We start from the raw sequence: 22,841 nt of genomic DNA on the forward strand, positions 1-22,841 counted from the left end.
CCGCTGATATTCGACTTAAATAAGGGGGTTGTAGGGGCCTATTTAAGCTGAGCCACTGTAAGACCTTGTTCCGAAGGGACCAGGATGGTTCCTCTGTACTTATAGGCAGTTCAGGGACCCCTGTAAGAATGACAGTGTAGGGAGACACTTCTGGCGGTAAATGGACGGGGCGTTTGGACCTGAACCCCCTCTTTCCCTCGCCCAGTGGATTCGATGGAGGGTGCTGGGACATTAATGGAAGAATGGGCCTCTGATTCGATGGCTGGGGAGGTCCCTTGTTGGGGATAGACTGGGTCGGGTGGGCTGGGAAGGGGTAGGCTGAGAAGAAATAGTAGCCAGAGTCTTGGCCATAGGCCCGCTCCCGGGCATAGTTGAAGAGGGGGTTTGTGGCCCTTTGGGCTTGGTTTGATTAGATTGAGCTTTTGTCGCCTTGGAAGGTTTAGCTCCACAGTTCAGATGAGCCCCTTGGATTCCTGTTCTAGGGGGATTCGTTATGCCCACCCCGGGGTTTGCTTGACCCAAGCTGTGCTGATTCAGTGGCTTCTGGGAAAGTATCGCAAGTTGTTTTTCTATCGACATTATGCTCCGTTCTAGGGGTTGCAAATAATGCTTTAATAGTTCCCTGAAACGTACTAAAAGCTGGGAGTTAGCACTACATGAGCTACAGGTACCCCCCTCCGTGCCCGTGGTAATTGCATTTACTGTTGGTTCTAGTAAATTAATGAGTAGAATATTGGAATCACTTGGAGCGCCCTGTGGCGGGGGAGCAGTTGCCCCCTTCTTGTTAGTTGTTATAGCTTGGTTTTTTTTTAATTGCCCTTCTTTTTATCTTTGCCCTGTTTAGGAACAGCGCCCTCCTTTGCCCCCTTAACCTGGTTCTCGAGACCTAGGTCTTGAGTTAGAAGTAGCTGGAGGTCTGGAGTTTTCTCAAGATTCCCCGTAGAGTCAAAGTCAGAAGAGAGGTTGGTAGCTGACAAATCAACAGCTTTCGGGATGGAGTGAACCTCTACTAAAACGTTTGGTTGCAGTAGCACCGGAATGGACGGAGCTAATTGAAGTGGGGATAGCGCTCAGGCTATGGGGCCCATGGAAGACCTCCTAGCAATTGCCAGGTCATGTGACACCCTTCGCTCCAGCAGGGTTAATGCTTTGATCGATGGCCTCGTTAGTTCTGAAAATAAATTGGTCAAGCGGACCAGTGATCAGAGCAGTTTTCATCGCCGTCTTGCTTCTGGTCCCCCTAGTCATGATGGCAGGACAGAGTACCTTACACAGTAGTTTTGAGATTAAATTAACTGGAATTAGGGAGTGTGAACAAATGTACCTTAAATTGAAAGCTTGGAGACCGGATCATAAAGCCAGCCCAGCCTAGCTCGGTCTAGAACGGGCTAAAACGGGCCCGCCCTTGGCCCGGGCTTCGCCTGGCGTCCCGCAAGGTGGGGCCGGTGATGCTTTTGAGCGCCTCCTGGCGCTCTCACGGTGACGCGGACCTCAAGGGCTCATGGACTATGTAGTCCGCCCCTCGCCACGCTCCACTCTGCGGCCCCCGCTCTGGATGTTGATAGAGACGGCGGGGCGGCGGGAGACGGGCGGAAGGTCCGCGGGTGTAGAGTGATGAAAGCGCTGGCAGGTTATGCTTGGAGAAGCTCCGTGGCAATATCCCTTCTGGCACAAGTATGGAAAGGAAATGGTCCCCCGCTCAGTGAGGCCGGTGATGCTTTTGAGCGCCTCCTGGCGCTCTCACGGTCACGCGGACCTCAAGGGCTCATGGACTATGTAGTCCGCCCCTCGCCACGCTCCACTCTGCGGCCCCCGCTCTGGATGTTGATAGAGACGGCGGGGCGGCGGGAGACGGACGGAAGGTCCGCGGGTGTAGAGTGATGAAAGCGCTGGCAGGTTATGCTTGGAGAAGCTCCATGGCGATATCCCTTCTGGCACAAGTATGGAAAGGAAATGAGACCCCAAACCCAATACCACTACTAAGATCCCCAAAATAACCCTTTCTAGACTTTCTCCTACTCTACCCCTCCTTGCATCATCTTACACTTCTTTTACTATACCGATCCCCCAAAACAAACCTTTCTAAACTCTTCCCTCTTTTCTACTCCTCCCCAACCCTTCTCAATCCAAATAACTGACTAACATATCCACCACTAAAATTACTTTCATGTTTCACCATACTAATTCAACACTAATCCTGATGGGTTCCAAAGTAGCGTGCTACTTGCGCTTCAAAACCCCATCAGGGGTAGCAAGCGCTATATAAATACAAACCTCTTTCCCTTCACTATCCCGCCACCTACCCTTCTCTACCCAAATAACTGAATAACATATCCACTACTCAAATTACTTCATATTTTACTATACTAATTTTCAACACTAATCCTTTATGAGTTCCGGAGTGGCATGCTACTCGCCAGAAAAGCGCTTCAACATCCATCAGGGGTAACAAGTGCTATAGACATGGATCCAGTGGCCGGCACGGAAATACTTGGACTCTTAATCAACTGCCACTCTGGATCAACTTTCTCGGCGGTGATTTGCTATCGCCCACCGGGAGCTTTCAACCTTACCCAGCAGCAGTCGCTTCTCACCACCCTTACTAATATGGCTACCTCTCACAACAAGTTGATTGTTTTGGGCGATTTTAACCTATGGCCCAATGGCAGCTTGGACTCCGCTCTTAACAATCTTCTACTCTCTTGTGAAGGTATGGGACTTTTTCAGCTGGTCAATAAACCTACACATTCTGCAGGACACCAGCTTGATCTAATCTTCTCCACTCCCCATCTAGTATTTTTGAGCGACATTCTGCCTATGTGCTGGACTGACCATGCGCTCATTAAATTCTACATAGCTGGCAGCAGGGCCAGCAGAGCGGATCTCAGTTCTGGCCCCGATTTCCTGTACAGAAACTGGAAACTCCTGGATAAATCTAGACTGAGCGGTCCGGTTTTTGAGGTGGAAGACAGTTTTTCTAGCGTTCAGTCGGTAGAGGACAATTATCTGTCCTTCTGCACGAGGATTTCCAACACCGCGGATCGCCTGGTGCCTCCGAAGAGGGGCAAACCAAAGAGACGAGCACCTGCCCCATGGTTCGACGACGCTTTGAGAGCACTCAAACTTGCCTGCAGACAGGCAGAGAGAAGATGGAGGCAAGATTACTCAGATACCAACAAATCTCTTTGGAAAGATAACCTCCGGGCGTACAAAACTGCCATTGCCCGTAACAAAGCCAACTTTTACTGCTCCACCATCACCAATGCCAATAACAGTTCAAAAAGTATCTTTCAGATACTTAAAAACTTAACTCATCCTGACTGTGTTACTCCTTTGCAGCTCCCTACCCAAGCCCTCTGTGATAACCTCGCAGCCTTCTTTACTAACAAGATTAACACCATTATTCATAACCTGGAAATCCCCTCCTCTCTGGGAGCATCAAACACTCAGGATCCTAGTACCTGTTCTCCTGACGTGACATCTCCAGGCTCCGCCCCGACGGCCAGATTACGGGATTTTCCTCCTATCCCGGTCCCCGAGTTTGAAAGACTGGCGCTTGGAATTACTTCGGGTTCCCCGCTCGACCCCCTGCCTCCAAAAATTTGGAAAAGTTTTGGAGCGGAGCTCTTTGGGATCTTGCACCAAATATGCAACCAGTCGTTGCTCAGTGGTTATGTCCCAACCCTGTGGAAACAGGCGCTTGTTACGCCTCTCCTTAAAAAACCCTCCCTCAGTTCTGATTGTCTATCAAACTATCGACCCATCTCCTTATTACCATTCCCGGCGAAAATCGCTGAACGATGGGTCAGTTCTTGTCTTTCCATCCACTTAGAACAGAACAACTTTTTAGACGATCACCAATTCGGATTCCGTCCCGCACACGGCACCGAAACAGCGGTCTTGACAGCCATGGAGGACCTTCGCGTGCGGGCAGACAGGGGCCAGCCAGTAGCATTGATACTGCTGGACCTGTCTGCCGCATTCGATACGGTCAACCATGGTACGCTGCTGCGGAGACTAAGGGAGGCAGGGGTGGACGGCACAGCGCTGCTTTGGTTCCACTCCTATCTGCGGGACAGGAGACAGGCTGTCTCCCTCCCCCCATTTCAATCTACCTTCACATCGGTACCTCAGGGAGTTCCTCAGGGCTCCTCCATCAGCCCCATTCTTTTTAACGTGTACCTTTGCCCGCTGATCACGTTAATTAAGTCCTTCGGGATAAAAACGGTCAATTACGCTGATGACACACAGCTCATCCTCTCGTGGGAAGGAGAAGATTCCACTCCTCTTACCTCCTTCCATGACTGTTTAAGAGAGACGGCTGGGTGGCTTCACAGAAATTCCCTCCAATTTAACGCCTCCAAAACAGAGGTTTTGTTTTGTGCCGGCACTGGTTCACCCCGCCAGTTTCCATGTGATTTCTGGCCTCCAGACACGGTAGTTAAACCTCCACCAATCTCCTCGGTTCGCAACCTGGGAGCCATGCTCAATAATAAGTTGAGTTTGGAAACCCAGGTGGCAAAAACAGTGGGGATTTGTACTGCCTTGTTACGGTCCCTGCGTAAAATCATGCCACTCCTCCCTGCACAGGCTCGGGCGTCAATAGTCAGGTGTACAATACTTAGTCGCCTTGACTACTGTAACGCCCTGCTCCTCGAGTCTCCAGTCACGCTGGTGGACCGACTCCAAAGAATTCAATCTGCCGCCGCCAAGCTGGCTCTTGGATGGACGAGGAGGTCCTCGGCCTCTGCGGCCCTGGCCGAGCTACATTGGCTCCCCTTAAAGCAGCGGGTGGCTTTCAAGTCCCTCTGCATTGTCTTTAAGGCTCTGCATGGACTTGGGCCCAAACCTTTGCAAGCTCTGTTTCAGTGGTACACCCCCACTAGAGACTTACGATCCTCATCTGCTCGCCTGGTAAAAGTGCCTAGATTCTACAAAGCCAGAACTGGAGGCAGGTCCTTCAGGGTCGCAGCGGCCAAGTTATGGAATAGTCTGCCCTCGGATATTCGCCAGATCCCTCATCTTCTTCCATTCAGGAAGCGCATTAAGACCTGGCTATTCCCCTAAAATTCTCTGCCTGCCTGACAGACACCTCGGTTTTCTTCATTCTTTCCTTCAGTAGAGTATGCTCTAGCGCCAGGAAGCCTGCAAGGTATCAGTTGCGCTCTACAAATACCTAAAATAAATAATAAAATCCCGCCACCTACCCTTCTCTACCCAAATAACTGAATAACATATCCACTACTCAAATTACTTCATATTTTACTATACTAATTTTCAACACTAATCCTTTATGAGTTACGGAGTGGCATGCTACTCGCCAGAAAAGCGCTTCAACATCCATCAGGGGTAACAAGTGCTATATGAATGCAAACTTTTCTTCCCCTTTATCCCTCCGCTAGCCTTCTCACTCCAAATAACTGACTAATATCCACCACTGAAATTACTTTCATATTTCACCATATTAATTCACCAATAATCCTTTATGGGCTACATGAATAGCATGTTTCAACACCCCATCAGGGGTAACAAGCGCTATATAAATACAAACCTTTTTTTCCTCCTCTATCCTTCTGCTATCATTCCAAATCCAAATAACTGACTAACCTATACACCACTTAAAATGTACTTGCATGTTTCACTATACTAATTCAACACTAATCCTCTATGGGTCCCGCAGTAGCGTGCTACCCGCCAAAAAGCGATTTGACGCCTCGTCAGGGGTAGTAAGCGATATATAAAAGCAATTACAATACAATACAATGTAAAGAGCTTCTGGGTCGGGTGTTTTTCCCGCCAGGCGTCCTGTAGCCCCATCTTCCTCAATACTGCTCGCAACGTTTTGGTCAATTGTGGTTTTGTGACGGTTCTGAGGGGGTGTCTGTCCAGGTCAGGGTCAAGTACGCAATTGAAATCACCCAACCATATAAGCGGAACATCCAGTTCTGCAGCTATTAAGTCTGGCATTGCCTGGTAGAAGGCAGGTTCATCTGTGTTTGGGGTATCTGTATTCAAAATGGCAATGTCACGGCTATTGAGCTTTCCGCGCAGTAGCAGGTATCGGCCCCCAACATCTGCCTCCATGTATGTGAGAGTGAACGGAGTTCCCAGGTCCACCCATGCCTGTGTGCCCCTTGCATATATAGGATACGAGGAATTAAATGTCTGACCCTGCCACTTTTTTGCCACTCCAGAGCGAATGCGTAGTCCTGATGCGTTTCCTGCTGGCACGCAAACGTGACACTGTCATTTTAGGAAGGAGAGCACCCTATTGCGCTTTGTCCTGAGGAACCTAACCGCCTTTGTCATATAGTCGCAACATGGCCTTCCCACTTCTCGGGATCCATCGACTGCTGCCCAACATCTCCACCTGCTGCACACCCATAGTACTTGTAACCATTAACAAACTACTGAACAAAACTCCCACCTCCCACCCACGGCCAATACACGTGCAGCTGTGCTGTTGCCCACCCCATGTTTGTGACAGGACGTACACAGCTTCCCTAATAGCCCAACAGGGGCTTGTGAATAAACCACTGCACAACAGACTACCCTGGCAAGCCCACCCTCTAACAGACCAGCGATTTCTTGTCAGCAAACAAATTCTGCTGAAGCCAACCAGTGCCTGGCACTGAAACCCGGCCGTGCACCCCTCCCACTCTCTCTCCCTCCATTGCATCTTACCAGCTCTTGGGCCAACACACCACTCACTCTCATGTTAGCAACGCTCAGAGGAGCCGCCTCACTACATTCAAACACGTCTGCACGCGCACAGCATCTGGAAGAGTATGTGACCAGTGCACCAGTGGTACAGACAAGCCCTCGTTTAAATCCCCCTCCGGCTCGGGGCACGTCTATCAGGGTCTCAGGAACGATGTCCGCCATTAGGCACAGTGTCTCGGATGATCACCCCCGCCCCCCCAGGGTCCAGCGGTATAGGTGTGGTCGGCGAATCCAAGGTCCCATCATCCGTGGTTCCCAGTTGCAAAGTTCCATCCTCCCCCACAGTGACCCTGTGCTCCTCCTGTGAGCCAGGTTCTGTGTCGCTGAAAGCCAAGCTAACACTGGGAGCCCTTGTTCGAAAGGGAGCCCCGTATCCGCTTTTGGCCACGTGGTTCACGCAGTGGGAGAGCATCTCGTCGAATCTCCAGCCAGTCCCAGACACGAATCACTGACAGAATATCAACGGACTAAATATCGACCTACAGAAAAATCGACGCTGGAATATCGAAGGCAAGAATATCGACATCCTATCCACAACATGGTAAGTAGAAAAATATCAGAAAAAAATATCGATGTTAAAAATATCCGTAATTAAAAATATCGTTTTTTTATTAAAAAAAGTGTAAAATAAAGTAAATAACACTTATAAACCAAATAAACATAGTTAAAAATATTTAATAATGTTTAAAATTAATAAATAATACATATACAATATTACATTAATTAAACATACATAAAATATATAATATATACTTACTTAATAACAATTAATAATTATTTTAATAACTCATAAATTATTAAAAAATATTACAAATGACAAATACATCTAAACATAAAACAATAACATAAATACAAAGCAAATAATTATATTTAATACATTAGAAAAATGAAATATACTTTCAATATTTTTACAATTATTATTATACTACGTTATCAAAAATAATAATGAAAATATTAAATAGCTAAATAAATAAAAGTACTATTCAAAGTCCCCCAAAAACTACCGTAATAATAACATTGGGTGCTACAGTAGGGAAAGCGTTGGATAGCGTAGAAGTAAAAATTACTATTCCAACTCCAGAGGGGACAACAGTAGGGAAAGCTTTGGATAGCGCAGGGGTAAAAATTACTATTCCAACTCCAGAGGGTGTAACAGTAGGGAAACCGTTGGATAGCGTAGGGATAAAAATTACTATTCCAACTCCAAAGAGTGCTACAGTAGAGAAAGCATTGGATAGCGTAGAGGTAAAAATTACTATTCCAACTCCAGAGGGTGTATCTGTAGGGAAAGCGTTGGATAGAGTAGTGGTAAAAATTACTATTCCAACTCCAGAGGGTGTAACAGTAGGGAAATCGTTGGATAGCGTAGAGGTAAAAATTACTATTCCAACTCCAGAGGGGGCAACAGTAGGGAAAGCGTTGGATAGCGTAGGGATAAAAATTACTATTCCAACTTTAGAGGATGTAACAGTAGGGAAAGCGTTGGATAGCTTAGGGGTAAAAATTACTATTCCAACTCCAGAGGGTGTAACAGTAGGGAAAGCGTTGGATAGATGTAGGGATAAAAATTACTATTCTAACTCCAGAGGGTGTAACAGTAAGGAAAGCATTGGATAGCGTAGAGGTAAAAATTACTATTCCAACTCCAGAGGGTGCAACAGTAGGGAAAGCGTTGGATAGCGTAGGGGTAAAAATTACTATTTCAACTCCAGAGGGTGCATCAGTAGGGAAATCGTTGGATAGCGTAGAGGTAAAAATTACTATTCCAACTTCAGAGGGGCAACAGTAGGGAAAGCGTTGGATAGCGTAGGGATACAAATTACTATTCCAACTCCAGGGGATGTAACAGTAGGGAAAGCGTTGGATAGCTTAGGGGTAAAAATTACTATTCCAACTCCAGAGGGTGTAACAGTAGGGAAAGCGTTTGATAGTGTAGGGGTAAAAATTACTATTCAAACTCCAGAGGGTGCAACATTAGGGAAATCGTTGGATAGCGTAGAGGTAAAAATTACGATGCCAACTCCAGAGGGGGCAACAGTAGGGAAAGCTTTGGATAGCGTAGGGGTAAAAATTACTATTCCAACTCCAGAGGGTGTAACAGTAGGGAAAGCGTTGGATAGCGTAGGGGTAAAAATTACTATTCCAACTCCAGAGGGTGCAACAGTTAGGAAATCCTTGGATAGCTTAGAGGTAAAAATTACTATTCCAACTCCAGAGGGGGCAACAGTAGGGATAGCTTTGGATAGCGTAGGGGTAAAAATTACCATTCCAACTCCAGAGGGTGTAACAATAGGGAAAGCTTTGGATAGCGTAGAGGTAAAAATTACTATTCCAACTCCTGAGGGTGCAACAGTAGGGACAGCATTGTATAGCGTAGAATTTAAATATAACATACTTATAAATCATTTTTATATTTAAAATAATGAATAATTCAATTGTTAAATAAATCTATATCATTTACAAACAATTAATTATTAAAAGCAATTACAATTGAATAATTAAATAACAATACGTTAACAATAAATACCAATAAATATTAATTCATAAATATTAGTCACCAAATAATAAGGGGTCCATTAGGATGGCGGGAGGATTGCCCCCACCAGGCTGGCGGTAGCCACCGCCAGCCTGGCGGGGGCAATCCGCCCGCCATCCTTCCCTGTATTCACCCCGCCATATTAGAATGGCGGGGGGGACCACGGCGGAGCAAAACACCGCCTGCCACTTTTCCGCCCCGGTCGCATTGCGGCCGGGGCGGAAAATGATTAATATGGTGGCGGTGTCAAGCAGACACCGCCAGCCATATTATGATGGACTGACGGTGATGCCTTTCTGTGGCGGCATGCGGTCTTCACTCTGGGGGCCCCCTGCGGGCCCCCAGAGTGAAGGGGGGTATTGCACATGGGGGGTACCTGTGGTACCCCCCTTCATTTGCATTAAGAAAGCGCGGTGCCTGCCGCTTTGTTAATGCAAATGCAGAAATGCATTTCTAGCATTGTGGCGGGCGGTGCTGAGAGCACCGCCCGCCACAATGCTAGAAATGCAGGATGTGCCCGCCACTGTGGCGGGCACATCCTAATGCTGGCGTCTGGACCCCCGCCCTTAAGGCAGGCGGTCCCGTTTACCGATAGGGTGGCGGGCGGGCAAAGCCTACCCGCCATCCTAATGGACCCCTAAGTATTAAACAATAAAATATTTTTCATTACAAAAATATTTTAATTATTTAAAATTAATTCACAATCAAAAATTATTAAACAATACAATTATTTTTCATGCCAAATAATACTTTTTATGAAACATTGATTACCAATTAATTAAAAAAAATCAAATGAATAAAAATTAAATACCAATTAAAAATATTTTAATTGCCAATTAAAATAATTATTTACCAATTAAAAAATGTAATTATCAATTGAAATAATTAATTGCCAATTATTTATTAATTATAAATAAAATAATTATCCATACCAATAAATAAATATAAATGATTAATTAATTACAATTAAATTACTTCCCACCCAATTCCCCTATAAACCCACAATCCACTACAGAAATAAAAACAAATATTAATTCAAATTAATTTATAATTCCTAAAAATTAATAATTAATTTAGTATATTTAAATTACTTCCCACCCTATTCCCCTATAAACCCACAACCCGCTCCGGGACTAATACATGAAATTTACGTAAAAATAACATTATTAATATATAAAAATAGTACACATATAATTTAAAACAATTAAAATACTTAACAAAAACATATTACACATACATAATAAAATACATAAAAATAATACAAATATCGATATTAGTAACATCGAAATTAGTTACATCGATATATATGTTATCGATATTACCAACTTCGATATTACTTACATCTTTATAAAAAAATTCGATATTACTTACCTTAGGGTCGATACTCTTGACCTCGATATTCTGTACCTTCGATATTTCCAACTCAATATTTCTGTAGGTCGATATTTAGGAATCGTTATTTAGACTGTGCACCCCCATACACACCTCCTCCAGAGACTCGAAGAAGGGGGCCTTGCCTTGCGCCAGTACTTTCAGTTGGGCCTGGTAGAGGAGCATGAATTGCGGCTGTAGGTCACATACCTTCCACTTAATACCCAGAAACCAGGAAGAATTTCCGTAATTCTTGGACTTGTCTGGTGTAGACAGGGTAAATAGTAGTTTTCTTGTTTTCATAGCTGAGGTCCTGCCGGTCCCTGGCAGCATGCAGGATACAGTCTCTGTCATGATAGTTCAACACCTTTGCTATTATGGCTCGCGGTTGTGCATCCGGAGGGGGAGGTGGCACCAGGGCCCTACGAGCCCTTTCTATAACAAACAGCTCAGAGAGTCCCCGCGGATGCAACTGGGTGTGTAGCCACTGCTCCAGGAATTGCTCTGCCAACCCTTGCTCTGCTCGCTCAGGGAACCCCAACACACTGATGTTACTGCGTTGAGCACGCCCCTTCTGCATCCTCAGCGCATTGCTTCAGGGCCCTTGTGGCCATTGTCATCTGGGCCACCTGATGTTTAAGCGTAGCTACCTCGCTCTGCAGGTCCACGATATCTTCCTCAGCCACGGGGACCTTTTCTTCTACTTTCTGCAGATCTGCCCTCAGCACGTTGACATCTATTGATAGTCTCATTGCGGCCCTCTAGGGCCTTCCTAAACCCCTGAATGGCAGCCAAAAGCTCTGCACGAGAGGGCTCTTCATGTTCCTCCTCATCCCCCCTGTCACTACCTCCCGTTTGCCTCATCATGAACTGTGGCGGATGTGTCGTGTACTGAGTTATAGTGTTCGCTCCCATTGATCTTGCTGCTTTATCTTTATCCATTGTACCAGTGACGCTGTGGCTCTTCTTTACAAGGCCCTCCAGGTCCGGCATCCAGGGAGCCCCTGTGCAGATCCTGTCCGACAAACACCCCCCTTGGGGTCTCACCCCTTGCGGTCTACCCGGTTGGATGTCTCGGCCGTACCACCAGCGGGCAATGATACCTGTTACAGCAGGCGTCCTCACCTCAAGGCAACCTTCTAGGGGTTCTTGGGCCGTCTGGCATCTCATCCACCTTTCTCGTGCCTGAGCCTGCCCCCAGATCTCCTCTTTTCCAGCCAAGTACCACCTTCCCCTCGGACGCGGTTCTCCCCGCCAAGCGCCAGGCGAGTGAGGCACAACGCTATGATTCCCCCATGCTGCCTTCTCTGCCAATGGAAGCCCAATTCATTTGTTTGTTCAGTCTCTCCAAAGTCAGGCCCGCACCAGCGCACCACTGACGCCCTGGCAAATCGTATATGTGTGAATGTGAAGCTCTGTCAGAGGAGAAGGCTGAGAAGGAAGCTATCCGGCTCCTGGTGGGCATCTAGACACGTACTTATAATCAGCTGTACTTTCCACTAAAGAGGAGCCACCTCCATGGACACAGGGATCCAGCACATTTGTGCATCATTACACCAAGTGCTGCCTTAGCACTTTCCAAGATGAGGTGATCAAGGAAAACAAAGCTGTGTTATTGTTGCTGCACTTAGGGAACGTCTCTGCTGTCCTCCGGCAGAGGACAGGGACTCTAAGGCATGGGTTCATGGAGCCTTCGCTAGATATCAGGCAAATGGCTAGCCTCAAGGAGACCTGTCCGGGCAGTGGGACCCCGTCTGAGGCATTTTGCTACATGGGGGCTAGAGAAGGGAGCCCAGTGACTGGTGCTTCCCCACAAGGGTCAGCTGGAGCTCTGACCCGGGGCCAGGGCAGAGCTTCTGAACATGAATGTTAGATTTGAGAGTCTCTAGTTGGCACAGGTAGGTACTTGTGACAAATAGGGACCCTCGCCTCTAGTCAGGATAAGGGAGTTACACTCCTAAAATAACCCCTGCTCACCCCCTTGGTAGCTTAGCACGAGCAGTCAAGGCTTATCTCAGAGGCGTTGTAAGTTAAGCATTTGTGACCACATACAGTAACCCAGTGACAACACTACAAATGGACACCACACAGGTTTTATATAAAAAATAAGTTTAATTTATATAGAGTTACCACATGACCATAAACAGCAAAAATGCACAATACTATGACTTTAAGATAGTAGATTTAAGCTTAGTTCAGTTCAGTTCTTAGATGCGACACCTTGCGTCCATGTACCTTAGGCTGCGTTGCGCTTCCATGACAAGCAATGTTGTAGCGAGGGAAATGCGGCAAAATTCAGGTGCAAAGAAATAAAGACGTGAAGATCTTCCAGATGGGGCACGCTTCCCGGGGATGTGAGAAGTTCTCTGTTCGATGCGTGGGCTACAGCGGCGACATCCACGATGCGACGGCAGCAGCACCAGCGGCGACACTCTTCTTCCACGATGCATGAAGCTTCCGCACGATGCGACAACTACAGCGGCGACATCCAAGATGCGACGGCAGCAGCTCCAACGGCGGCGCGCTTCTCGGGGATGCGAGGGGCTATTCTTCGATGCGTTGCAGTGCGACAGTTCCAGCGGCGATACCCTCCTTCGGAGTTGCGACGGCAGGCTCAGCGGTGGCGACACGCTCCGACCTCATTGCGAGATTCTCCTCCTGATGCGGTGCAGTGCGACAACTACAGCGGCGACACCCTCCTTCGGAGTTGCGACGGCAGGCACAGCGCGGCAACACGCTTCTTCTCGTTGAGTCGCGCTTCCAGCTGCTTGCGACATGCAGTCCCTCAGAAGGCCCAAAACAGCAGCAGGCACTTCCAATAGAACTCTGGGGAGCTGGGGGTTGAAGTCTGTTGTCCCTGAGACTTCAGCAGGAGGCAAGCTCTTTTCCAAGCCCTTGGAGATCCTTCACAAAGTTCCTTTCTCCTTCCTTTGGCAGTAAGGCAACCACTGCAGGCCAATCCCCCAAGCAGCACTTCAGCTTGGGAATAGTCTCTCCTCAGTTTCTTCAGGTTCCTCTCCTCAGTAAAGGTTTCTTCTTGTAGTCCAAAAGTGATCTCATTTCATGGGATCAGGGTCCCAATATTTATACCCCAAAATCCTTTGTTCTCTGAGGGCAGAGGTGCTGTGCCCAGTCCAAACCAGTTCCTGAGCACTCTGTTAACCAGACTTCTCCTTTCCTTTCACAGTGCAGGGCAGAAACATCAGACGTCCCACTGAAGGTGGAGCCTGCATTGTGGAAGGCAAGTACAGTCCTGGAGCACTTTGTTGACAGGACTCCTTCTCTTCTTTCAGTGTGCAGGGCAGAGACATCAGCCGCACCCCAGGAGGTGGAGCCAGCATTGTGGAAGGCAGGCACAGCCCTATTCAAGGTTCAGGAGTTTGTTCTCTGAGGGCAGAGGGGCCTGTGCCCAGTCCAAACCAGTTCCTGAGCACTCTGTTTACCAGACTTCTCCTTTCCTTTCATAGTGCAGGGCAGAAACATCAGACGGCCCACAGGAGGTGGAACCAGCATTGTGGAAGGCAAGTACAGTCCTGGAGCACTTTGTTGACAGGACTCCTTCTCTTCTGTCAGAGTGCAGGGCAGAGACATCAGCGGCACCCCAGAAGGTGGAGCCAGCATTGTGGAAGGCAGGCACAGCCCTATTCAAGGTTCAGGTGCAACTCCTCCCTCCCATCTAGATGCAGATCTCTCTATTCACCACTGGGTGACTCAGCCTGTCTCTTGGAATCCCCCAGCCCTGTCACTCACAAAACCAGACAAAGGAATTCACAACCTAGCAGAGGAAGGCTTGAAAGGTTAGACAAGCAAATACCTACTTTCTAAAAGTGGTATTTGCAAACACAGAAAATTAAAATAAACTTTATTAAAAGATGTATTTTATTATTCTGCGTCCAGGCATACTAAACTCGAATTTCTACCATGTTCTCTGAGCCCGTTAGGATTATAAGATGTAATAATTCTAACAGCCCATTCTGGCCTATGGAGAACAGGTAGCCTTGCAATAGTGAAACACAAAAATGGCTGTAATTTACTATTAGGACATGTCACACACATCAGGGCTTGTCCTACCTTATACTTACTATGCACCCTGCCCTTGGGCCTACCATAGGGGTGACTAATATGAAGAAAAGGGAAGGTTTAGGGACTGGCAAGTGGGTGCACTTGCCCAGTCAGCATGACAGTACCAGACTGCACGCAGGCTCTGCAATGGAAGACCTTAGACACATTTTACAAGGCTGCTTCTGTGGGTGGCACAACCAGTGTTGCAGGCCCGCCAGCAGCATTTGGATTTACACGCCCTGGGCACACTCAGTGCACTAGACTAGGTTCTGATAAGTAAACCAAATAGCCAAACATGGAACGACTGATTAATACATCAATTTACAATAGGGAGCACTTACACTGTGGCTCTGGACAGCAGTGGCACAGTGCCCAAAGCATCTAACACCAGCAAAAATACATTGAGGCAACAACAAAAATGGAAGGGAGACCCACGCCAATGGTGCCAGGACTAACAATGAAGAATCAGGGCTGACCTCTCGGTGCCAGTGGGACCCTGCCCTGTGCACTTTGCGACACAGTGGACTGGAGAAGGGAGTCCAAGGCCCCTGGGTCTTCTACTTTAAGGCCAGCCGGAGCTCTGACAAGGGCCCAGAGAGAGCTTCTGAACCCAGACAAGCAGTGGAGATCCCAGGGTGCCTGTGGGACCCTGTGCAGAGCACTCTGCGACACAGTGGGCTGGAGAAGGGAGTAGGGCCCCAGGGTCCTCTGGCTTAGGGCCAGTCGGAGCTCTGACCAGGGCACGGACAGAGTTTCTGAACCCAGACAAGCAGGGGAGATCCCCGGGTGGATGTGGGAGCCTGTGCCGAGCACGCTGCGACACAGTGGGCCAGAGAAGGGAGACTGAGGCCAGAGCCTTCCAACCCAGGGCCAGCTGGAGCTCTGACCTGGAGCCTAGTCACAGATTCTGAACCTGGGCAAGCGGTGTGAGAGCTCCCAGTGCCTAGGGGACCTCATCTGGGGCACTTTGTGACACATCTGGCTGGGGGCTTCCACCCGATGACAGCTGGAGTGTTCAGCCAGGGTCCAGTCAGAGCTTCTGAACCGGGATAAGCAGGGGAGATGTCCCGGTGCCTGTGGGGCCCCGTCCCATGCACTTTGTGACGTGGCAGGTAAGAGAAGGGAGCCCAGGGCCGGGCGCTTCCACCCCGAGGCCAGCCGGAGATCTGACTCTGTCAGAGCTTCTTATTCTGGGTAATCAGGGGTGGCTTTCAGTGCATGCGGGTTCAGTCTTGGGTCCTCAGCCTTGGCCTTCCAGATCAATACCCATTCTTCTAATCCGTGCACACAGAGTGACAGAGGGGGATATTCAAGAGAAATTATCCGGCCTCTTGGAGCCCCGATTGGGCTTGAAGCTTCAAATGAGCCCTCATTGGGACTTCCAGGGCAGCTCGGCATTCTGAACAGTGAGTCATGTGAAGGAAGTGACTTGTCTTGTTTATGTATTTCCAAGTACAAAACGTCGGCAGTGACGCTGGCAGAGCACACTCTGCCCCACCCATGTATGAGCTGCATAAGACCTCTTCAGCCCGGAGTCTTCCATGTAAGAAATGTCCTGTAAACTTCCTGTTCAATGTCGCTGATGATCCTAAAAGATTTAAAAGAGTAAAGTTTTGTGGCACACGTGAGTTACTAGGGCCAGATGTCAAACTTGCAGAGGTGCATGAGGCCCGGGCGCCATTTTAGATTCAATGCACCCCCATGCGGGGATGTTTGGCTTTTCCTCTCTAGTTTCTCACTCATGACTTGTGCATTCTTGAAGACTATGCATTGATTTCTGACCATCTGAAATTCAGGAAGCAGCTGAAGACTCTTCTTTTTGCTTGATCAGTGGTGGATGATTAGTGTCACAGAAAGCGCTGGGATGCCCTTGGGTACCCATACGCTATACAAGCGCGCATTCATTCATTCATTCATATCAGGAGGAAGTGTATGATTTTTGCAGGAGAAAATGAAATCTTTGAAGGTAAATCATGTGAGTGAGCTCTGACTTGTTTAAGTTAAACTTCATAAGTGATCTGAGAGCAGCGAGAAGGCGGCTTGAAATATCTTCACCCGGCGCCTTCTGCATTTCATTGTGCAACAGGCCTCTGCTTAGAGGGCGCTTCCAGGCACTATTTAGTTACAAAGGTCCATATTCTGACTTGTCTCCTGTGTTTGTCAAAGAGACGCATATCTCATACGGTGGGAGAGAGACGGGGAGCGGTTGTGAGTGGGTGAGACGCGGTGACTGGCATGGGTGCAAGCGAGGGCCAGGATGGGCCAGAAGGTGTCACACTGCTTACAAATGGCATTTGTGTATTATTGTATGCTGTCATGTTGCTGGGTACTGGTGGTACTCGCTGTGCTGGTGCGGGAACGTACCATTGTTGTTGACTTCTTAAATTGCAAAAACCACAAATAAACCCTAAAAAAGAGACCCACTGGAGGCAGCAGTCTCACACTCTCTTCTCTTTGCAGGCCCAGCTCCTGCGGACTGTTAGTCCAGCCAGTGCTCTGCTGAAGGTAGGTGCCGGCAGCACTCCAGGGGCCACAAGTTACTCAATTATGAAAATAATCTTCTTATTTCATCAGCTTCAGTGGGTAAAATTATGACTAAAAAACCAACTTGTGGAATTTGCACCTGTGATTGTACGACAGTAAATTTGCCAACTGTATCCATTTGGGGGACTCCAGGCTTTTGATGAGAGTTTTGCAGCAGATTTTGAGCCTCTGCTGGACAGGTGTGAGCCCAAAGTGAACCCCACCTCACACTCTAAATCTAACCCCATGAACAGACGTATCGGATCATTGAAAAGTTCATCCCATCCGCGATCAAAGATCACTTCGCATCCATACTGAGGCAGCCAAACCACAAAGAAAATGTTTGGACAACAGCTGAGTATTATGATATTAAGATTGTAAATATTGTGGACTCAACACCCCATTACAGCTCAAAGAGTAACTAACCCTGGTTCACTGCCTCAAGCGCCAAAGCCAGAGGATCCCTCAGAAATAATGTGACCTGAGCTCAGACAAGAGTATTGGACATCATCCTAACAGCAAAGTCCACATTTACCCAAGAGCCAATCGGCAGCTTTCACCAGTGTCACTTGTGCGTTTTCAGGCAAATCAAAAACCTATCCACACCTCAAAAAAGATCACCAGCCCCCCTCTGCAGAAACATGCAATACATTTCTCTTTTTTTTTTTTTTTTTACAATCATACACAAAATATATATCCACTTTTCTTTTTGATTTTCCTCCCCCCACCCCAACCCCCCCAGCCCACCCTCTTCCCGGAACCAAAGGAGACCACATTTCAGAATGAATTATAACCAGATCTATCCTATAGCTAATACTTTTTAGTCTTGCCGATTCTTCCTAACCCATAGGCCCGCTCATCCCGACCGCCAGCTTAAAACATAGATTCATTAATACATGAGCTAATTGGAGCCCAAATATCGGCCCCTTTTTTCTTAGCTCTTACGCCTCTGCGCTTATATATCTCTTTCTCGCAGCGATATGTGGCTAACAATTTTCCAAGCCAGCAGTGAACTGAAGAGGGCTCTTTATCAAGCCAAACTGTCGCTATGGTGGGCCTAAACACCGCCATCATAATAAAGAGCAGTGTCTTCTTGGGTGTTGTCGAAGCCTGGTTGCTTACTCCCAACAGGATAACTTGTGGTGACAACTCTATATCACAATCCAAAATTTGTTTGACGTAATAGCCCATTTTTCCGATCGGACCCGTTAAGCGGGGGCATGTAGCAAATATATGTACGCTGTCGGCGGCAAGCTCTCCACAGCGAGAGCAATAAATACCATTAGCACCTCCCCACTTAAAGATCCGCACCAGAGTAATATACAGGTTTAGAGAACGTCTTATAGCATTGAACCTGTATGTTAGCTGAGATGTCTGCAGTTGAGCTTAACAGTAAAGAGTCCTCGTAGACCCCCGGGTCAGCTTGGACCTTGTCTTGCCACAGAGATCATCCTCCATTGTGCCGCTAAGCAGTGTGTTCAGCTTGGAGATTGATGCCCCTTGAGTTCCCAGGACTGCCTCCAATAGGGGGATTTTAAGACCCTGTATCATCTTTTTAGGAAGGAAGTCCCTAATTTGTAAATATTTGAAGAAGTAATTGTTCCCCACACCAAATTTTTCCTTAATTAAAGCAAACGACAGAATTGTGTTATCCCTTATTAAGTCCCCGATATGTCCTATCCCTTTCTCCCTCCAAGATTCCATATAACCATTGTGAAAAATTTCTGGAAGAAGTTGGTTGTTTTGCAAAGGCGTATACCTGTGTATCCTATTCAGTTTCAGTTTTTTCCTAATTGAAGTCCATATTTTAAAAGCACCCAAGAAAACCTTGAACTTTACTCTTTTAAAGTAGGCAAAATCAATGTGCCGCATCAAGCACCCATGGGCCCCGTCCCCAAGCAATAATTTGTATATGGAGGGGTATGATCCATCTTGGGCGATGGAGTATCCTTTACCCAACAGCTCGGACATCTGTTGAAGATTTGCAGCCCAATAAAAAAATCTGAATATCTGGGACAGACCACCCACCCCGGTCCTTGGGAAGAGTCATGTACTTCAGAGCTCTCCGTGGGTGCTTCCCAGCCCATAAGAACTTAGAAATGGCTTGGTGGAAGGCAGAGAGACAGGTTTTATTTACTTCCAGTGGGATAAATCTAAAAAAATATAAAATTCTGGGCAAAAACAGCATCTTGATAACATTACACCTTCCCAGTAATGTCAGGTGTAGGCTATTCATTCTGTTGAAGTCAGATTTGGTCTTGAGTAACAAGGGTGCCAGGTTACATTGCACTATATCGTCCACATTAGCTGCGATTTCAACCCGTAGATAACTAGCCTTCTCTGTGACCCTGCTACCATCCAAGTCTGCCCAGGAGTTTTAAACGATCATAGTTTTTTCCCTGTTTAAAAAGTAGCCTGAGACTTCCCCAAATTTTTGGCCTTTTTTCCACCTCCCTAACTGGATCCACAGGATTAGTTGTTATAGCAAGATCATCAGCGTACGCTAAGATCTTTCATTCTCCCCCCAAGGTTTGAGCTGCCCGGATGTCGTTGTTCTCCACTATTATCCCGATAAAGGGGTCTATATATAATGCAAATAATAGTGGAGGGCAAGGGCACCCTTGACGAGAACCGCAAGTGATTTTAATTGGATCCGATGAGGCACGTTAATCCTAGCCTCAGGATTTTGATACATGCAGCCTATTGCATTAATATAGTTTCTGCCCAGTTCTTTTCCATGGTGGCCCAAAGAAAGGGCCAGGAGACCCTATCGAAGGCCTTCTCTGCGTCCAGAAATATGGCCACCATAGGGTCCACCGACACTCCAGCAAGGTCAAACAGCGTGATTATTCTTCTAATGTGATCTGTGGTCCCCCTGCCTGGTACAAATCTGTGCTGGAACGGAGAGACTAGTTTTCCTATGACTGCTGACAGCCTATTTGCCAGAATTATAGAGTATATCTCTAAATCGCTATTAAGCAAGGTTATTGGCCTGTAGGATCCTAGTTCCGCAATAGGCTTGCCTTTTTTTGGGAATACTATAATGTTCGCCCCTTTCCACGAATCTGGCGTGATCTGGTCCCGTTGTGCCCTTTGGAAAACTTCCAACATCAATCCCATAGTATGTGTTTTACATATTTTATATAAAATTCCCCTGGAATTAAGTCTGGGCCTGTGGCTTTGCCTATTGGGGACTGATCAATTGCTGTTGACAGTTCTTCCCAGGTGATTGGCTCATCTAGTCGATTTCTTTCCTCCGCCGAGAGCTGACCCAGGGCCACCCCTGATAAATAATCCTGAATTTCCCGTCTCCCGCCCGAGTATCTTCGGTATACAGATTTTGGTACAATTTCTGAAAAGCGGTGATATTGCCTTTGTCTCGGTCACCAATCCCACACCCGGATCCCAGATCTCTCTTATCCTGGCGTTCACTGTTTTCTCCCTAGTGCGTGTTGCTAATAGATGCCCTATTCTTTCACTGCACTCATAAGCCCGTGTTTTCCATGCCAGATATTTACCAGCTGCTTTTTTCGCTGAGATTTGTGAAATTGCGGATCTTGCGATGGTAACATTTATCTGCATATCCTCTGAGTCTGTTCCAGCAGAAAGCGCCTCTATCCGCTGAGCCTCTGCCGCTCCTAGATCTTGATATAATGCTTGCAGCAGGCTTTTCTCTTTTCTCTGTGATTCCCACCCAAACCTGTTTGATTCTGCTCTTACCTCTGCTTTCAATGTGTCCCACACATTACTTAGGTTAGTACTTCTATAATTGTCTACAATAAACCTGGGGATCCACTCGCCCATCTGCCGGATATATTCTGTATCGCTGAGATATGCCCTGTTGAAAGACCACTGTGTCTGCCTGAGAGGAAGCTCGATGTCTAGCTCGATCACCAGGGGATTGTGATCTGACATGACCTTTGGGAAGAGGTCAATAGTGCTTTTTGAGGCTAACTCTTGTGACGCTAGAAAATAATCCAGCCTAGCATAAACCTTATGAGGGGTGGAGAAGTATGTGTATCTTAAATCTGCCCCCTATTCAAGGCCCATACATCTTCTAACCCATGCAGTGCCTGCAGTTGAGATAATGATTTAAAGACTTTGGGCTTCCTGCCCTGATGGGGGATTTTCCTGGAGGCAACTTGGCAATTCAGATTAATATTAATATCTCCACAAAAAATCAGAGGTAAAGTCCAGCCTACTAATTCAATTTTAAGCCAATCTAGCAGAGCTGGGTCATCCAGCACTGAACCATATACTGAGCAAAGGGTAAACATTTAATTTTCTATACACCCTTGTGCGATCACCCATCTGGCCAAGCTGTCAGCCAGACATCGAGGGAAGCTAAGGAAACTCCTTGTCCCATTCCGTGGTAAGATAGCCACCCCCTTTGTGTGAGTCTCTTGTGATGTGTTAGTTACAATATAATACCCAGACAATTCCAGAAGCCTTTTCCTGCTCCCCTCGATGTGAGTTTCCTGGAGGCATAGGACGTCAGCTCTTAAGGCTTGCACATCCACACTAACCTGCCTCCTCTTTTGGGGGTCGTTTAAGCCACAAATATTAACCGAGGCAATTCTAATTTTTTCATTTACAAAATAAAGTAATATCAGAAGAACGCGGTCCAACCAAATACAACATTTTACACGCCTGTCTTCTGTAACATACTGCTTCTCCCTTGGTCCCGATCCCCCCCCTCCGCCCCCCGTCCATCCCTCCCCCTCCCTTCAAAGTGGCAAAAAAGGTCCAGAGACCCTTGTGATGCCTCCTGCATGTGGTTGCGCCCCTAGCCGCTCCCGACACTGACCCCACACCAATCCATTAAGTGATACTGCCTATCTTCAAATTAACCCTCATTTCCTGGCTTCCCTGTTCTTAAGCTCATTCATGTACTCCTGTGCTTGGATTTCAGAAGTGAACACTCTAGTCGTGCCTCTACAAATAACTTTAAGCCTGGCCGGATTCATCAAAATAACTTCACACCCCTGTTGCTGGAAGGGAGAGATCAGGGAGCGAAGTCTCCATGTCCTCTCTACCGTGGAGTGACAAAAGTCAGGCCAAACGAAAAAAGAATGTCCTGCAGCAGTTCTTTTTGCATCGGGCCTGGCTTTCTCAAAGATAGCTTGACATAAAAGAAAATTGCCAAAGAATATTAGTATGGCTCTGGGTTTATCTTCTTGGCCTGGCCTTTTCTTAAGCAGTAAGGGGAACCTATGCACCCTTTGCACTTCTGCGTCCCAATTCCAGTGAGACAGCCCTGGGAAGGCCTCCCGTAAAAGTTTCAGAACAAAGCCTCGAATGTCGTCGCCTTCCTCTTTCTCTGCAATTCCTAGTAGATATAGGTTGTTTTGCCGTGGTCTATTTTCAAAGTCCTCCAGCTTCCAGAGGACGTTGGTCATTCTGCTTTCATTAGAGGTGGACTGTCTGTCAGAATTCTCCACACTTGCCTCCAGATGAACTATGCGCTCCTCCAATGCAGTGGTCCGATTGTTAATCTCGGAGCAAGCCTTATTGACCTTGCTGACTGCGCCCTGGAATTTCCTAGTCACTGCGTGGGCCCTCTTATGTTCTTGTCGGGCTTCCGTCTGTATTTGTTTTAGAGTAGCATACATCAGTTCCATAGAGG

The 22,841-nt window shown here is 47.2% G+C and overlaps 1 protein-coding gene across 1 annotated transcript in view; it reads left to right on the plus strand.

Moving 5' to 3' along the window:
• LOC144754051 (class I histocompatibility antigen, Gogo-OKO alpha chain-like) overlaps window positions 1-22,841 on the plus strand; it is a 250,093-nt gene that overhangs the window by 210,694 nt on the left and 16,558 nt on the right. Inside the window, exon 7 of the mRNA XM_078641566.1 lies at window positions 17,153-17,197. Coding sequence (XP_078497692.1) covers window positions 17,153-17,175 — 23 coding nt within the window. The 3' untranslated portion in view covers window positions 17,176-17,197. The remainder of the gene's footprint in view (window positions 1-17,152; window positions 17,198-22,841) is intronic.

The sequence above is a fragment of the Lissotriton helveticus genome, chromosome 5_1 (genome assembly GCF_964261635.1).
Source record: "Lissotriton helveticus chromosome 5_1, aLisHel1.1, whole genome shotgun sequence".
Classification (NCBI taxonomy): Eukaryota; Metazoa; Chordata; class Amphibia; order Caudata; family Salamandridae; genus Lissotriton; species Lissotriton helveticus.